At 40.6% G+C, this 15,810-nt stretch overlaps 1 protein-coding gene across 1 annotated transcript in view; it reads left to right on the top strand.

The window, feature by feature from the left end:
• LOC131105927 (dihydropyridine-sensitive L-type skeletal muscle calcium channel subunit alpha-1-like) overlaps window positions 1-15,810 on the top strand; it is a 53,285-nt gene that overhangs the window by 3,034 nt on the left and 34,441 nt on the right. The window contains exons 3-14 of the mRNA XM_058054444.2: window positions 2,586-2,725; window positions 2,861-3,003; window positions 4,767-4,919; window positions 6,653-6,858; window positions 6,934-7,037; window positions 7,119-7,264; window positions 10,947-11,028; window positions 11,117-11,277; window positions 11,392-11,617; window positions 12,945-13,152; window positions 15,140-15,260; window positions 15,364-15,478. Of these exons, the coding sequence (XP_057910427.2) occupies window positions 2,586-2,725; window positions 2,861-3,003; window positions 4,767-4,919; window positions 6,653-6,858; window positions 6,934-7,037; window positions 7,119-7,264; window positions 10,947-11,028; window positions 11,117-11,277; window positions 11,392-11,617; window positions 12,945-13,152; window positions 15,140-15,260; window positions 15,364-15,478 (1,805 nt within the window). The remainder of the gene's footprint in view (window positions 1-2,585; window positions 2,726-2,860; window positions 3,004-4,766; window positions 4,920-6,652; window positions 6,859-6,933; window positions 7,038-7,118; window positions 7,265-10,946; window positions 11,029-11,116; window positions 11,278-11,391; window positions 11,618-12,944; window positions 13,153-15,139; window positions 15,261-15,363; window positions 15,479-15,810) is intronic.

Raw genomic sequence — 15,810 nt, 5'->3', positions numbered from 1 at the left:
CATGTCTTTGCAGGAAAAGTGCTCGACACATAAAGTTGATTTGATTTGAAGTAACAAAAAGGAAAATCTTTGCATGTCACTCAATCACCTGAACGAGTGTTGGGTTAATTCTTATTAGTAAGCAGAATTCTATGCTGAGATATTTTGGGGGGGGCTTGCTCCGTGCTCGCAGTCTCATTGCTAAACAAAGCATTCATGCAATCTTGTAATATCATATAATATAGCAACAAATTAACAAATGTGAAGCCAATATTATATTATTAAAATCATGTATAAGATTTTGAGAAGGAGTTTTTTTTATAGATTATAATAGTGTCAATTGACTTCTTTTTAAATGTGCACGGATACTGATGGGTTCATATGACCGCTTTATCCCTGTGAAGGGCATCGGGATCAGTCAGTCGGTGTTATGTCTTGAAAATAGACCGGTGTCATGCTAGCGGCGTAAAAGCGCATTGGTGCATGCCTTTAATGGAACGGGAGAGGCCATAAAAAACATTCCAATGCTGTGTGAATGTAGAACAGACATGTAGGTTACACATGATACAAAGTGGTTACTATTAGTGGTTACTATTAGTGGTTACTATTAGTGGTTACTATTAGTGGTTACTATTGCATCACAAGGCGGCATTTCACTTCTTTGGGCTATATTCATTCATTCATTCATTTTCTACCGCTTTTTCCTCACGAGGGTCGCGGGGGTGCTGGAGCCTATCCCAGCTGTCTTCGGGCGAGAGGCGGGGTTCTTTGGGATATATTTTATTGATTATTTTAGTATTCAAGCTGAAGTTACCAACTTAAAAATACCATATATTTAATCAAGATCTGTACTAAAATAGTCCAAAACTCATAATCCTGAGGACATCCGTCCGTTTCACAGAACTTGAGTCTGGATGAGACTGGGCCGCATCAGGTTTTCCAAAAAAAAACAAAAAAAACGCATTTATTAAAACCAAAAAATTTTTAAAAACTTTGCCTTGGTTCCAATTTTCTACAAGAAAAGCTCTGATAAAACATTCCACTGTTCTCAAATATCTTACTTTTTATTTTTCTACACAAAATAAGATGAAAAATAAACAAATCAAGAATAAAGAAAATCAATCAATCAGTAATAAATAAATAAATATAATAATAATAAAACGGCAAATAATAAAAAGTTAAGAAACCACATATAGTTGGTGGGTAGACAAATTATTTTTTTCATATTAAAATGAACAAAGCATTATTAGAGCCCTGTAGACATGACAAAACACGACTATAGTCACATTTATACTCTTTTTATTTACAACATATTGCGCAACTGCAGGGTCTTGAGACACATGCTAACTCGCAAACTAGAGAGCTAGCGACCTAAACGGTAGCCTTCAAGTTATTTCCTTTCAACTTAAATAGCCAAAAACTTACCACTTCCACACGGATAGGGAGGATAACTATTAACAGTTATTTAACCTTTAACATGAACATGAATCAAACGTAATAATTTTTTCTGGGTACATGATACCATACAGCATCCATATCAAACTTGCGCGGGCAACTTTCATATCAAGGCGGGGGCCTCAAACTAGTGTCCTGCGGGCCACATTTGGCCCGCGGGCCGCGTGTTTGAGACCCCTGGGTTAAAGGAATATTCCATCCCTGTTCAATTCTTTCCATTTTAAGCAAATATACCAAATGCAATCGTAATATTTGGGTCCATATATTCATGGATATTGACATAATATTTGCAAATGATGATTAATAAATGTTAATTATAAAAAGTGATATTGGATAATTCCTCACGGCACACCTGACGGTTTCTCAAGGTACACTAGTGCGCCGCGGCACAGTGCTTGAAAATCACTGTTGTAGAGCAAGAGCATTGATGGTGGGGAAATGTCCAAATCGATGAAACATTTTGAAAAAAAACTGTGGAGGCAAGTCCTGATCAAAACTTGAAGATCACTTGAAAGTTATCAGGGATGCCCCCTGCAACATCTCCACATAGCCAGCTTGCCTTTGACACCCCTGCACAACCTTGAAGCTCAATCATTCATTCATTTTCTACCGCAACTTTACTTGGGTGTGATGGAAAGCTAACTGACACTTAAACACACCACAATCAGGCAGAAGTAGTTGGAGTTGCTGAAAGAAAAAAAAAAGCCTTTCCGACATTATTTTGTCGTGTTGAAGCGTTAGAAGTAACAATTTATTTGCGTCCGACTGTGTTTATTTTGTTTAAGTAATCGGTAAGTAAAAACGAGCTCGGCAGCTGTGTGGAAGTCCTCAGAAGCGCTTGGAAATGTGACGAATCACAGCACTTATGGGGGCGTACCTGGAAGAGTGCCGGGGGATGATTTGGAGGTGGGGAATCCATGAAAACTGCAGAAACAGGTGCAGAATCCGGAAGTTCTAGAAAGCTTTCTAAGTGGGTTATTGTGTGTAGCTGCTCTACAGGAGTCAAGTCAATACAAAGTGGTCAAAATTGAGCATAGTAGGTCCCTTTAAGGACTTGACTGACTTCATTCATTGTTGTTTGGGTCCCAGATGACTAATTTCGAAATATTCATTTTGTCGTTTTTAACAAAATTCTTGTTACTGTCTTGCAGGAAAGCCTGGAGTACCTTTTTCTCATCATCTTCTCAGTGGAATGTTTTCTGAAGATAATTGCCTACGGATTCCTTTTTCATGCAGATGCATATTTAAGAAACTGCTGGAATATTTTAGACTTTGTGTGTGTATCAGTTGGGTAAGTTGACTGCTTTGTTAGTTTGTACGGTAACACAATGTTCTGAATGAGAGTTCACAAATGTTGTTTTTGTGTGATGAAGCTCATTTTCCAACGTAATTGTAATGTAGCTTTGATTTTGTGACTTAATTTCAGACTGTTCACTGTGGTCGTGGATGCTATTAATCACATCAGTGGGGTGGAGGCTGCAGTTGGAGAAAAGGGTGGCGGTTTTGATATGAAAGCTCTGAGGGCTTTCAGAGTTCTTCGACCGCTGAGGCTGGTATCTGGAGTACCCAGTAAGAAAACACTTTTTTTCAGATTTCCATACGATTGTATCTTTAGTGTCTGAACATGTCGCAATCACGATAATCCATCGGCTTACATCGCAGTCAAGATCTCACAACCTCCATCTGCTCTGCTGAATGAACAACATGGAGGATTATGTATATAGCCAACCTTAACGTATCATCAGTTTTGGGTGCACATACAGCAGGGGTCTCAAACTCAATTTACTTGGGGGCCACTGGAGCTAGGGTCTGGGTGAGACTGGGCCGCATCAGGTTTTACAAAAAAAACGCATTTATTAAAAACATAAAAATGAATAAACTTTGCTTTGGTTCCGATTTTCTACAATAAAAGCTCTGATAAAACATTCCACTGTTCTCAAATATCTTACTTTTTATTTTTCTACACAAAATAAGATGAAAAATAAATAAACAAATCAAGAATAAAGAAAATCAATCAATCAGTAATAAATAAATAAATCTAATAATAATAATAAAACGGCAAACAATAAAAACTTAAGAAACCACATATAGTTGGTGGGTAGACAAATGATTTTTTTCAGATTAAAATGAACAAAGCATTATTAGAGCCCTGTAGACATGACAAAACACGACTATAGTCACATTTATACTCTTTTTATTTACAACATATTGCGCAACTGCAGGGTCTTGAGACACATGCCAACTCGCAAACTAGAGAGCTAGCGACCTAAACGGTAGCCTCCAAGTTATTTCCTTTAAACTTAAAAAGCCAAAAACTTACCACTTCCACACGGATAGGGAGGATAGCTATTAACAGTTATTTCACCTTTAACATGAACATGAATCAAACGTAATAATTTTTTCTGGGTACATGATACCCCTGCCATACAGCATCCATATCAAACTTGCGCGGGCCGCACTAACATTAAACTTTCATATCAAGGCGGGGGCCTGAAACTAGTGTCCTGCGGGCCACATTTGGCCTACGGGCCACGTGTTTGAGACCCCTGCCATACAGCATCCATATCAAACTTGCGCGGGCTGCAGTAACATTAAACTTTCATATCAAGGCGGGGGCCTCAAACTAGTGTCCTGCAGCCCACATTTGGCCCGCAGGCCGCGTGTTTGAGACCCCTGCCATACAGCATCCATATCAAACTTGCGCGGGCCGCACTAACATTAAACTTTCATATCAAGGCGGGGGCCTCAAACTAGTGTCCTGCGGACCACATTTGGCCCGCGGGCCGCATGTTTGAGACCCCTGACCTACAATCAACCAGTCCATTTCCCCATATTCAGACTCTAAGCAAGGTAAGTTTTCTGATAGGAAATATTGAAAATTCAATTAATCTGTTCCAGACACACCAATGTTAACACAAAACACATTTTATTGCCAATAATTATAGCTTTTATAACGACAAATGAATGGACAACTGAACATTTAACATGACTTGTACTATTTCTGCAAATAGGGAGGGGGAGGAGAGGAGGTTATATCTCTTTTTTTCAACTTTTATGGCGCACAAGTAATCTACACAGAGAGGTCTGTAAAGGTATTTTAACAAGCATAGTTTTACTTGAAAAAAAACAAACAAACATCATGACAAGAGAGGACTACTCCTGGTCAGAAAGACCATTGGAAAAATTGCAAGAATTTTGCACTGTTTGATCTTAAGGTGGTTCCGAATGTGAGACATAAACATTTAGAGTAAGCGGTTTATTGCAGTTTCTACTTAGAAACCTCCTTAAGATCCAAATGTGGTCTTCACAAAAATCATGGTTTTCCTCCTCAGGCCTGCAAGTGGTGATGAACTCCATCCTAAAGTCAATGCTTCCCTTGTTTCACATCGCCCTGCTCGTCTTTTTCATGGTTACCATCTACTCTATTATGGGACTTGAGCTCTTCAAGTGCAAAATGCATAAAACCTGCTACTACAAAGGCTCTGGTAAGTACACTAGATTTTGTGTATTCTGTATAACAGTTTTGCTTTCAAAAAGATTGAAAAAAAACCTGTAAGTTACCGAGAAAAAGCTCGTCCACATCGTGTAATGACCTACAACAGGGGTCTCAAACTCAATTTACCACATTTGGCCCGCGGGCCGCGTGTTTGAGACCCCTGCCATACAGCATCCATATCAAACTTGCGCGGGTCGCACTAACATTAAACTTTCATATCAAGGCGGGGGCCTGAAACTAGTGTCCTGCGGGCCACATTTGGCCTACGGGCCGCGTGTTTGAGACCCCTGCCATACAGCATCCATATCAAACTTGCGCGGGCCGCACTAACATTAAACTTTCATATCAAGGCGGGGGCCTCAAACTAGTGTCCTGCGGGCCACATTTGGCCCATGGGCCGCGTGTTTGAGACCCCTGCCATACAGCATCCATATCAAACTTGCGCGGGCTGCAGTAACATTAAACTTTCATATCAAGGCGGGGGCCTCAAACTAGTGTCCTGCAGCCCACATTTTGCCCGCAGGCCGCGTGTTTGAGACCCCTGCCATACAGCATCCATATCAAACTTGCGCGGGCCGCACTAACATTAAACTTTCATATCAAGGCGGGGGCCTCAAACTAGTGTCCTGCGGCCCACATTTGGCCCGCGGGCCGCGTGTTTGAGACCCCTGCCATACAGCATCCATATCAAACTTGCGCGGGCTGCAGTAACATTAAACTTTCATATCAAGGCGGGGGCCTCAAACTAGTGTCCTGCAGCCCACATTTGGCCCGCAGGCCGCGTGTTTGAGACCCCTGCCATACAGCATCCATATCAAACTTGCGCGGGCCGCACTAACATTAAACTTTCATATCAAGGCGGGGGCCTGAAACTAGTGTCCTGCGGGCCACATTTGGCCTACGGGCCACGTGTTTGAGACCCCTGCCATACAGCATCCATATCAAACTTGCGCGGGCTGCAGTAACATTAAACTTTCATATCAAGGCGGGGGCCTCAAACTAGTGTCCTGCAGCCCACATTTTGCCCGCAGGCCGCGTGTTTGAGACCCCTGCCATACAGCATCCATATCAAACTTGCGCGGGCCGCACTAACATTAAACTTTCATATCAAGGCGGGGGCCTCAAACTAGTGTCCTGCGGCCCACATTTGGCCCGCGGGCCGCGTGTTTGAGACCCCTGCCATACAGCATCCATATCAAACTTGCGCGGGCTGCAGTAACATTAAACTTTCATATCAAGGCGGGGGCCTCAAACTAGTGTCCTGCAGCCCACATTTGGCCCGCAGGCCGCGTGTTTGAGACCCCTGCCATACAGCATCCATATCAAACTTGCGCGGGCCGCACTAACATTAAACTTTCATATCAAGGCGGGGGCCTGAAACTAGTGTCCTGCGGGCCACATTTGGCCTACGGGCCACGTGTTTGAGACCCCTGCCATACAGCATCCATATCAAACTTGCGCGGGCTGCAGTAACATTAAACTTTCATATCAAGGCGGGGGCCTCAAACTAGTGTCCTGCAGCCCACATTTGGCCCGCAGGCCGCGTGTTTGAGACCCCTGCCATACAGCATCCATATCAAACTTGCGCGGGCCGCACTAACATTAAACTTTCATATCAAGGCGGGGGCCTCAAACTAGTGTCCTGCGGACCACATTTGGCCCGCGGGCCGCATGTTTGAGACCCCTGACCTACAATCAACCAGTCCATTTCCCCATATTCAGACATCATCGCTACAGTGGAGAATGAGAAGCCTGCTCCATGTGCGCAAGCAGGAAATGGCCGTCGCTGCACTATCAATGGCACAGAATGTCGAGCTGGTTGGCCCGGTCCAAATCACGGCATCACTCACTTTGACAACCTGGGATTTTCCATGCTGACGGTGTACCAGTGTATCACCACACAGGGATGGACTGATGTTCTCTACTGGGTAATGCATTGAAAAGTCGTCACTTAGTCGTCATATCTAAGTCGTTCTTTCGGTCTTTTGGTTTTTAATAAACAGGTAAATGATGCTATCGGGATGGAATGGCCTTGGATCTTTTTCACAACACTCATCCTGGTCGGTTCGTACTTCGTGCTCAACTTGGTTCTGGGTGTACTTAGTGGGTAGGAAGTCACTAAGACCTAAACCCATTCTTTTTGGTTCATGTGTATTCTTTGAATTTACCTGAACTTCATTCCTGCTAGGGAGTTCACCAAAGAGCGAGAGAAGGCCAAGTCTCGGGGAGAGTTTCAGAAGCTGAGGGAGACCCAGCAGCTTGATGAGGACCTGAAGGGATACATGGAGTGGATTACTCAGGCTGAAATCATGGATAACGACCAGGAAGGACAAGGTAAGACACAAAGAACGACTGTTCGAGCCGGTTAGAATGAAACAATAGGAGCACTGTAGAACAGGGGTCTCAAACTCAATTTACCTGGGGGCCACTGGAGCTAGGGTCTGGGCGAGGGTGGGCCGCATCAGGTTTTCCAAAAAAAAAAAAACACACATTTATTAAAAACAGAAAAATGAATAAACTTAATAAATAATAATAAACAGTAATAAATAAATAAGATAACTGAAACTTAAACAGACCAGAATCAGGCAGAAGCAGTTGGAGTTGCTGAAAGAAAAAAATACAGAAAAAAAAAAGATGCCTTTCCAACATTATTTTGTCGTGTTGAAGCGTTAGAAGAGTAAGATGTAAGTAACAATTTATTTGTGTCCGATTGTGTTTATTTTGTTTAAGTAATCTGGAAAAAAAACGAGCTCGGCAGCTGCGTGGAAGTCCTCGGAAGCGCCAGGAAATGTGACTTAGAAGACACACAAACCCAGTTTAAGCAGACACAAAGCTACACCACCGATACACATAAGGGAGCGGTCCCACCCCTGCGAGGGTGGGACCCGAGTATATAATATACTGTAGTAACTTTCCAGGTTAAATACTTCAATAAATATTGCAATTACAGAAAAGTGTGTGTAACGGATCTCATTTTGGGATCAATGAAGATCAACATTTTACAAAGTATATTTACTCATTGATTACAAAAAATATAGATAATATAGTAATCAACCAGGCACACTTTGTTTGTTTGTAAAAATTTTATTTGGATAGACACAATATTGAATGTACATTTTTCGTTTTATGTAGGTCTGCTCGCCACCAAAAATTGCGGATCAGAAGCATGGAACCAGTTTGAGCAGACACAAAGCCACACCACCGATACACATAAGGGAGCGGTCCCACCCCTGCGAGGGTGGGACCCCAGTATATAATATACTGTAGTAACTTTCCAGGTTAAATACTTCAATAAATATTGCAATTACAGAAAAGTGTGTGTAACGGATCTCATTTTGGGATCAATGAAGATCAACATTTTACAAAGTATATTTACTCATTGATTACAAAAAATATAGATAATATAGTAATCAACCAGGCACACTTTGTTTGTTTGTAAAAATTTTAGTGGGGTAGACACAATATTGAATGTACATTTTTCGTTTTATGTAGGTCTGCTCGCCACTGAAAATGGCGGATCAGAGGCATGGAACCAGTTTGAGCAGACACAAAGCCACACCACCGATACACATAAGGGAGCGGTCCCACCCCTGCAAGGGTGGGACCCGAGTATATAATAGTAGTAATAGTAGTAACTTTCCAGGTTAAATACTTCAATAAATATTTCCATTACAGAAAAGTGTGTGTAACGGATCTCATTTTGGGATCAATGAAGATCAACATTTTACAAAGTATATTTACTCATTGATTACAAAAAATATAGATAATATAGTAATCAACCAAGCACACTTTGTTTGTTTGTAAACATTTTAGTTGGGTAGACACAATATTGAATGTACATTTTTCGTTTTATGTAGGTCTGCTCGCCACCAAAAATTGCGGATCAGAAGCATGGAACCAGTTTGAGCAGACACAAAGCCACACCACCGATACACATAAGGGAGCGGTCCCACCCCTGTGAGGGTGGGACCCGAGTATATAATATACTGTAGTAACTTTCCAGGTTAAATACTTCAATAAATATTGCAATTACAGAAAAGTGTGTGTAACGGATCTCATTTTGGGATCAATGAAGATCAACATTTTACAAAGTATATTTACTCATTGATTACAAAAAATATAGATAATATAGTAATCAACCAGGCACGCTTTGTTTGTTTGTAAAAATTTTAGTTGGGTAGACACAATATTGAATGTACATTTTTCGTTTTATGTAGGTCTGCTCGCCACTGAAAATGGCGGATCAGAGGCATGGAACCAGTTTGAGCAGACACAAAGCCACACCACCGATACACATAAGGGAGCGGTCCCACCCCTGCGAGGGTGGGACCCGAGTATATAATATACTGTAGTAACTTTCCAGGTTAAATACTTTAATAAATATTGCAATTACAGAAAAGTGTGTGTAACGGATCTCATTTTGGGATCAATGAAGATCAACATTTTACAAAGTATATTTAATCATTGATTACAAAAAATATAGATAATATAGTAATCAACCAGGCACACTTTGTTTGTTTGTAAAAATTTTATTTGTATAGACACAATATTGAATGTACATTTTTCGTTTTATGTAGGTCTGCTCGCCACCAAAAATTGCGGATCAGAAGCATGGAACCAGTTTGAGCAGACACAAAGCCACACCACCGATACACATAAGGGAGCGGTCCCACCCCTGTGAGGGTGGGACCCGAGTATATAATATACTGTAGTAACTTTCCAGGTTAAATACTTTAATAAATATTGCAATTACAGAAAAGTGTGTGTAACGGATCTCATTTTGGGATCAATGAAGATCAACATTTTACAAAGTATATTTACTCATTGATTACAAAAAATATAGATAATATAGTAATCAACCAGGCACACTTTGTTTGTTTGTAAAAATTTTAGTTGGGTAGACACAATATTGAATGTACATTTTTCGTTTTATGTAGGTCTGCTCGCCACCAAAAATTGCGGATCAGAAGCATGGAACCAGTTTGAGCAGACACAAAGCCACACCACCGATACACATAAGGGAGCGGTCCCACCCCTGTGAGGGTGGGACCCGAGTATATAATATACTGTAGTAACTTTCCAGGTTAAACACTTCAATAAATATTGCAATTACAGAAAAGTGTGTGTAACGGATCTCATTTTGGGATCAATGAAGATCAACATTTTACAAAGTATATTTACTCATTGATTACAAAAAATATAGATAATATAATAATCAACCAGGCACACTTTGTTTGTTTGTAAAAATTTTAGTTGGGTAGACACAATATTGAATGTACATTTTTCGTTTTATGTAGGTCTGCTCGCCACTAAAATGGCGGATCAGAGGCATGGAACCAGTTTGAGCAGACACAAAGCCACACCACCGATACACATAAGGGAGCGGTCCCACCCCTGCGAGGGTGGGACCCGAGTATATAATATACTGTAGTAACTTTCCAGGTTAAATACTTCAATAAATATTGCAATTACAGAAAAGTGTGTGTAACGGATCTCATTTTGGGATCAATGAAGATCAACATTTTACAAAGTATATTTACTCATTGATTACAAAAAATATAGATAATATAGTAATCAACCAGGCACACTTTGTTTGTTTGTAAAAATTTTAGTTGGGTAGACACAATATTGAATGTACATTTTTCGTTTTATGTAGGTCTGCTCGCCACTGAAAATGGCGGATCAGAGGCATGGAACCAGTTTGAGCAGACACAAAGCCACACCACCGATACACATAAGGGAGCGGTCCCACCCCTGCGAGGGTGGGACCCGAGTATATAATATACTGTAGTAACTTTCCAGGTTAAATACTTTAATAAATATTGCAATTACAGAAAAGTGTGTGTAACGGATCTCATTTTGGGATCAATGAAGATCAACATTTTACAAAGTATATTTACTCATTGATTACAAAAAATATAGATAATATAGTAATCAACCAGGCACACTTTGTTTGTTTGTAAACATTTTAGTTGGGTAGACACAATATTGAATGTACATTTTTCGTTTTATGTAGGTCTGCTCGCCACTGAAAACGGCGGATCAGAGGCAGGGAGTGCTGGTAAAATGGACACAATGCAGTTGATAATTTATTACTAGTAAGTAGTAACATTTGCACCCCTACCCCCCCACCTCTTCTGCTGACAGTGAAGTACATAATCAATTGATATGATTTGTTTTGCACAGTAAAGTGGCTCGCAAGTGGAACCGCTGGCTCCGCCGTAAATGTCGTGTGTATGTGAAGTCGAAACTTTTCTACTGGTGGGTGATTATGCTCGTCTTCTTCAATACGCTTGCCATTGCAACGGAACATCACAAGCAGTCGCAAAGGCTCTCGAACTGGCAAGGTGAGATCACAGCGTGCATTCAGTTGACTGCAGCATTACAACATCTAATTGAATATCTAACTTTTTGTCTTGTCGTTTTTTTCATCTTTGGACATGACTTGGAACTTGCAACAGACAACGCCAATAATCTGCTGCTCGCCATGTTTTCTCTGGAGATGTTCATGAAGATGTACGCGCTGGGCTTGTCTTCGTACTTCATGTCGCTCTTCAATCGCTTTGACTGCTTTGTGGTGTCCACCGGCATCATGGAGCTCATCCTCGTGCAAATGAATATCATGTCAGTCATGGGGATCTCGGTGCTGCGATGCATTCGGCTCTTACGCTTGCTCAAAGTCACCAGGTAAATACTGCAAAAAAAAATATCACTGCACTTCTCACATCGCCAAGATCGGAAAGATCTGATAGATTTTGAGTGGAGTGGAAATTGATGACTGATTGGAAATTCTGCTTCACAGAAAAAAGGTTCTTTCAAGACCTTTTTGTGTGGAGTTCAGAATGGCCTTTTCTTGTCACTTATCGAGAGTTGCAAGCAGAATTGTGCAGTCACCCGTCCATACCCGAACAATACAATAGACAGAACAGGATGACTGGGCTATAAAAAGGGGGGTAAGAGAAAAAAAAACTCATATATGGGGGAGTACTGTGTGGGACGGGCAAAAAACCTTGGCAACATAGGCACATATAGAGCACAGTAAGCACACTTTACAACAGGGGTCTCAAACTCAATTTACCTGGGGGCCACTGGAGCTAGGGTCTGGGTGAGACTGGGCCGCATCAGGTTTTCCAAAAAAAACAAAAAAAAACGCATTTATTAAAAACAGAAAAATGAATAAACTTTGCTTTGGTTCCGATTTTCTACAATAAAAGCTCTGATAAAACATTCCACTGTTCTCAAATATCTTAATTTTTATTTTTCTACACAGAATAAGATCAAGAATAAAGAAAATCAATCAATCAGTAATAAATAAATATAATAATAATAATAAAACGGCAAATAATAAAAACTTAAGAAAGCACATATAGTTGGTGGGTAGACAAATTATTTTTTTTCAGATTAAAATGAACAAAGCATTATTAGAGCCCTGTAGACATGACAAAACACGACTATAGTCACATTTATACTCTTTTTATTTACAACATATTGCGCAACTGCAGGGTCTTGAGACACATGCTAACACGCAAACTAGAGAGCTAGCCACCTAAACGGTAGCCTTCAAGTTATTTCCTTTCAACTTAAATAGCCAAAAAGTTACCACTTCCACACGGATAGGGAGGATAACTATTAACAGTTATTTAACCTTTAACATGAACATGAATCAAACGTAATAATTTTTTCTGGGTACATGATACCATACAGCATCCATATCAAACTTACGCGGGCCACACTAACATTAAACTTTCATATCAAGGCGGGGGCCTCAAACTAGTGCCCTGCGGGCCACGTGTTTGAGACCCCGATTTATGGTTTTATATCCATGTTGTAACCATGTAGTAATAGCATATAACATTGCATTTTTTTACCGTGCTTTGGTCCTAGCATAGAAATGGACTGAAATGTTTACTCGGGTATTAAATCCTCCCGTTGAGCAAATGTAATTATTGTTAGAATTCATTGCTGCCCACATTAGCGATCAAATTGTTAACTGTTAAACTCTTGTGTGCTTCAGATACTGGACGTCTCTGAGTAATCTGGTGGCTTCCCTCTTAAACTCGGTCCGCTCCATCGCCTGTTTGCTGCTACTCCTCTTTCTCTTTATTGTCATATTCTCCCTGCTGGGGATGCAAGTTTTTGGAGGAAAGTTCAACTTTCCCAACCAGCCGAAACCCCGCAGCACTTTTGATAGCTTCCCTCAGGCCCTGATCACCATTTTCCAGGTACATTTTCTCATCAAATTTGATAGAAAAAGCTACCATTTCTGTTTTGCAATGTGCACAAAATGGTATGGATTATATACACTTGTGATCAAAATTTGAAGACCAGTTGAAGAATTTACCTGCCGTTTGACGCCCCTACACGACCCGTACCTCCGTCATTTTATTGAAGGAAAAAGCACATCCAGACATCATGACAGTATGAATACCAAACAGAAAATGACATTGAATCCAAATTTTTGTGTTTGTGTTTTTTGTGCCGTTTGACGCCCCTACACGACCCGAATCTCCATTGTTCCATTGAAGGAAAACGCACATCCAGACATCATGACAGTATGAATACCAAACAGAAAATGACATTGAATCCACATTTTTGTGTTTTGTGCCGTTTGACGCCCCTACACGAGGGAAAAAGCACATCCAGACATCATGACAGTATGAATACCAAACAGAAAATGACATTGAATCCAAATTTTTATGTTTGTGTTTTTTGTGCCGTTTGACGCCCCTACACGACCCGAACCTCCATTGTTCCATTGAAGGAAAAAGCACATCCAGACATCATGACAGTATGAATACCAACAGAAAACGATATTGAATCCACATTTTTGCGTTTTTGTGCCGTTTGACGCCCCTACACGACCCGAACCTCCATTGTTCCATTTAGGGAAAAAGCACATCCAGACATCATGCCAGTATGAATACCAAACAGAAAATGACATTGAATCCACATTTTTGTGTTTTGTGCCGTTTGACGCCCCTACACGACCCGAACCTCCATTGTTCCATTTAGGGAAAAAGCACATCCAGACATCATGACAGTATGAATACCAAACAGAAAATGACATTGAATCCACATTTTTGTGTTTGTGTTTTTGTGCCGTTTGACGCCCCTACACGACCCGAACCTCCATTGTTCCATTGAAGGAAAAAGCACATCCAGACATCATGACAGTATGAATACCAAACAGAAAATGACACTGAATCCACATTTTTGTGTTTTGTGCCGTTTGACGCCCCTACACGACCCGAACCTCCATTGTTCCATTGAAGGAAAAAGCACATCCAGAGATCATGACAGTATGAATACCAAACAGAAAATGACATTGAATCCAAATTTTTGTGTTTGTGTTTTTTGTGCCGTTTGACGCCCCTACACGACCCGAACCTCTATTGTTCCATTGAAGGAAAAAGCACATCCAGACATCATGACAGTAAGAATACCAAACAGAAAACGACATTGAATCCATATTTTTGTGTTTGGGTTTTTGTGCTGTTTGACGCCCCTACACGACCCAAATCTCCATTGTTCCATTGACGGAAAAAGCACATCCAGACATCATGACAGTATGAATACCAAACAGAAAATGACATTGAATCCAAATTTTTGTGTTTGTGTTTTTGTGCCGTTTGACGCCCCTACACGACCCGAACCTCAATTTTTCCATTGACGGAAAAAGCACATCCAGACATCATGACAGTATGAATACCAAACAGAAAACGACATTGAATCAACATTTTTGTGTTTTGTGCCATTTGACGCCCCTACACGACCCGAACCTCCATTGTTCCATTGAAGGAAAAGTATGAATACCAAACAGAAAATGACATTGAACCCAAAATTTTGTGTTTGTGTTTTTGTGCCGTTTGACGCCCCTACACGACCCGAACGCTTTGAATGCTTTTTCACCATAAATTCCTTACTCACAACAATTTGTTTCACTTCTATTTCTTTCTTTTGCATTTCAAAGCTCCTTTAGATCCAACAATGCAAAATGTAAACTCTTGCAATTTTTCAACTGGTCTTAAAATTTTGATCAGGAGTTCAAGTGTCATATTTGATATTGTACTGATTCGTTGCATTAAAATTAAACGATTCTCAAACAAAGTTTGAAGCCTGTTTGAACAGGTCTTACATAGATATTGTAATGTCCCATAGAGGTTATTATGAATGGTGTCATGTGACCCTCACACCTACATTGTGTTTCAGATCCTGACAGGCGAGGACTGGAATGCTGTTATGTATGACGGCATCATGGCACACGGAGGCCCCAGCATGCCTGGAATACTCGTTAGCATCTACTTCATCATCCTGTTTGTCTGTGGAAATTGTATCCTTGAAGTTGTATTTATTTTTTTTTTGTGCTTACCTTGCAAAAATAATGCAATAATGCAAATTACCGTGCTATGTCCTTTGACTGCAAAGTCGCTCAGTCATTCTTTTAAATGTCTTCCTGGCCATTGCCGTTGATAATTTGGCTGAGGCTGAGTCTTTAACTTTGGCTCAGAAGGAGAAAGCCGAGGAAAAAAAGAAAAAGAAAGCACTCAGGTTAGTCTGTAGTACATGTTCAGTACAGTAGAAGTAACAAAGCAATACGGTACTGCGGAACCGGAAGGGTCTAACTCTAAATGGGCATTTCAAAGAGTGCCCCTTTGACACTGCAATGCTGTCCTTGGGTTAAAAAGAAGAAATGTGCAGATCGATACTTACAATACCAGCTCTAATATCGATTTTTCAGTGGTATCGCACATCACTACCAAAATGTGTTTACCAGGGTGCAATTTTGATATCACTTTCATAGCATCGAAGCCATACTGGTATCTCCTCAAATACTGGATCCTGTTCTAGGTTTTCAATAAGATGGTTCTGTGAAGCTCCCC

This window comes from Doryrhamphus excisus, linkage group LG18 (genome assembly GCF_037039965.1).
Source record: "Doryrhamphus excisus strain RoL-2023G ecotype Guam linkage group LG18, RoL_Dexc_Guam_v1.1, whole genome shotgun sequence".
Taxonomy (NCBI): Eukaryota; Metazoa; Chordata; class Actinopteri; order Syngnathiformes; family Syngnathidae; genus Doryrhamphus; species Doryrhamphus excisus.
The sequence above is the reverse complement of the archived record's forward strand: the minus strand, read 5'-3'. Positions and strand labels throughout refer to the sequence as shown.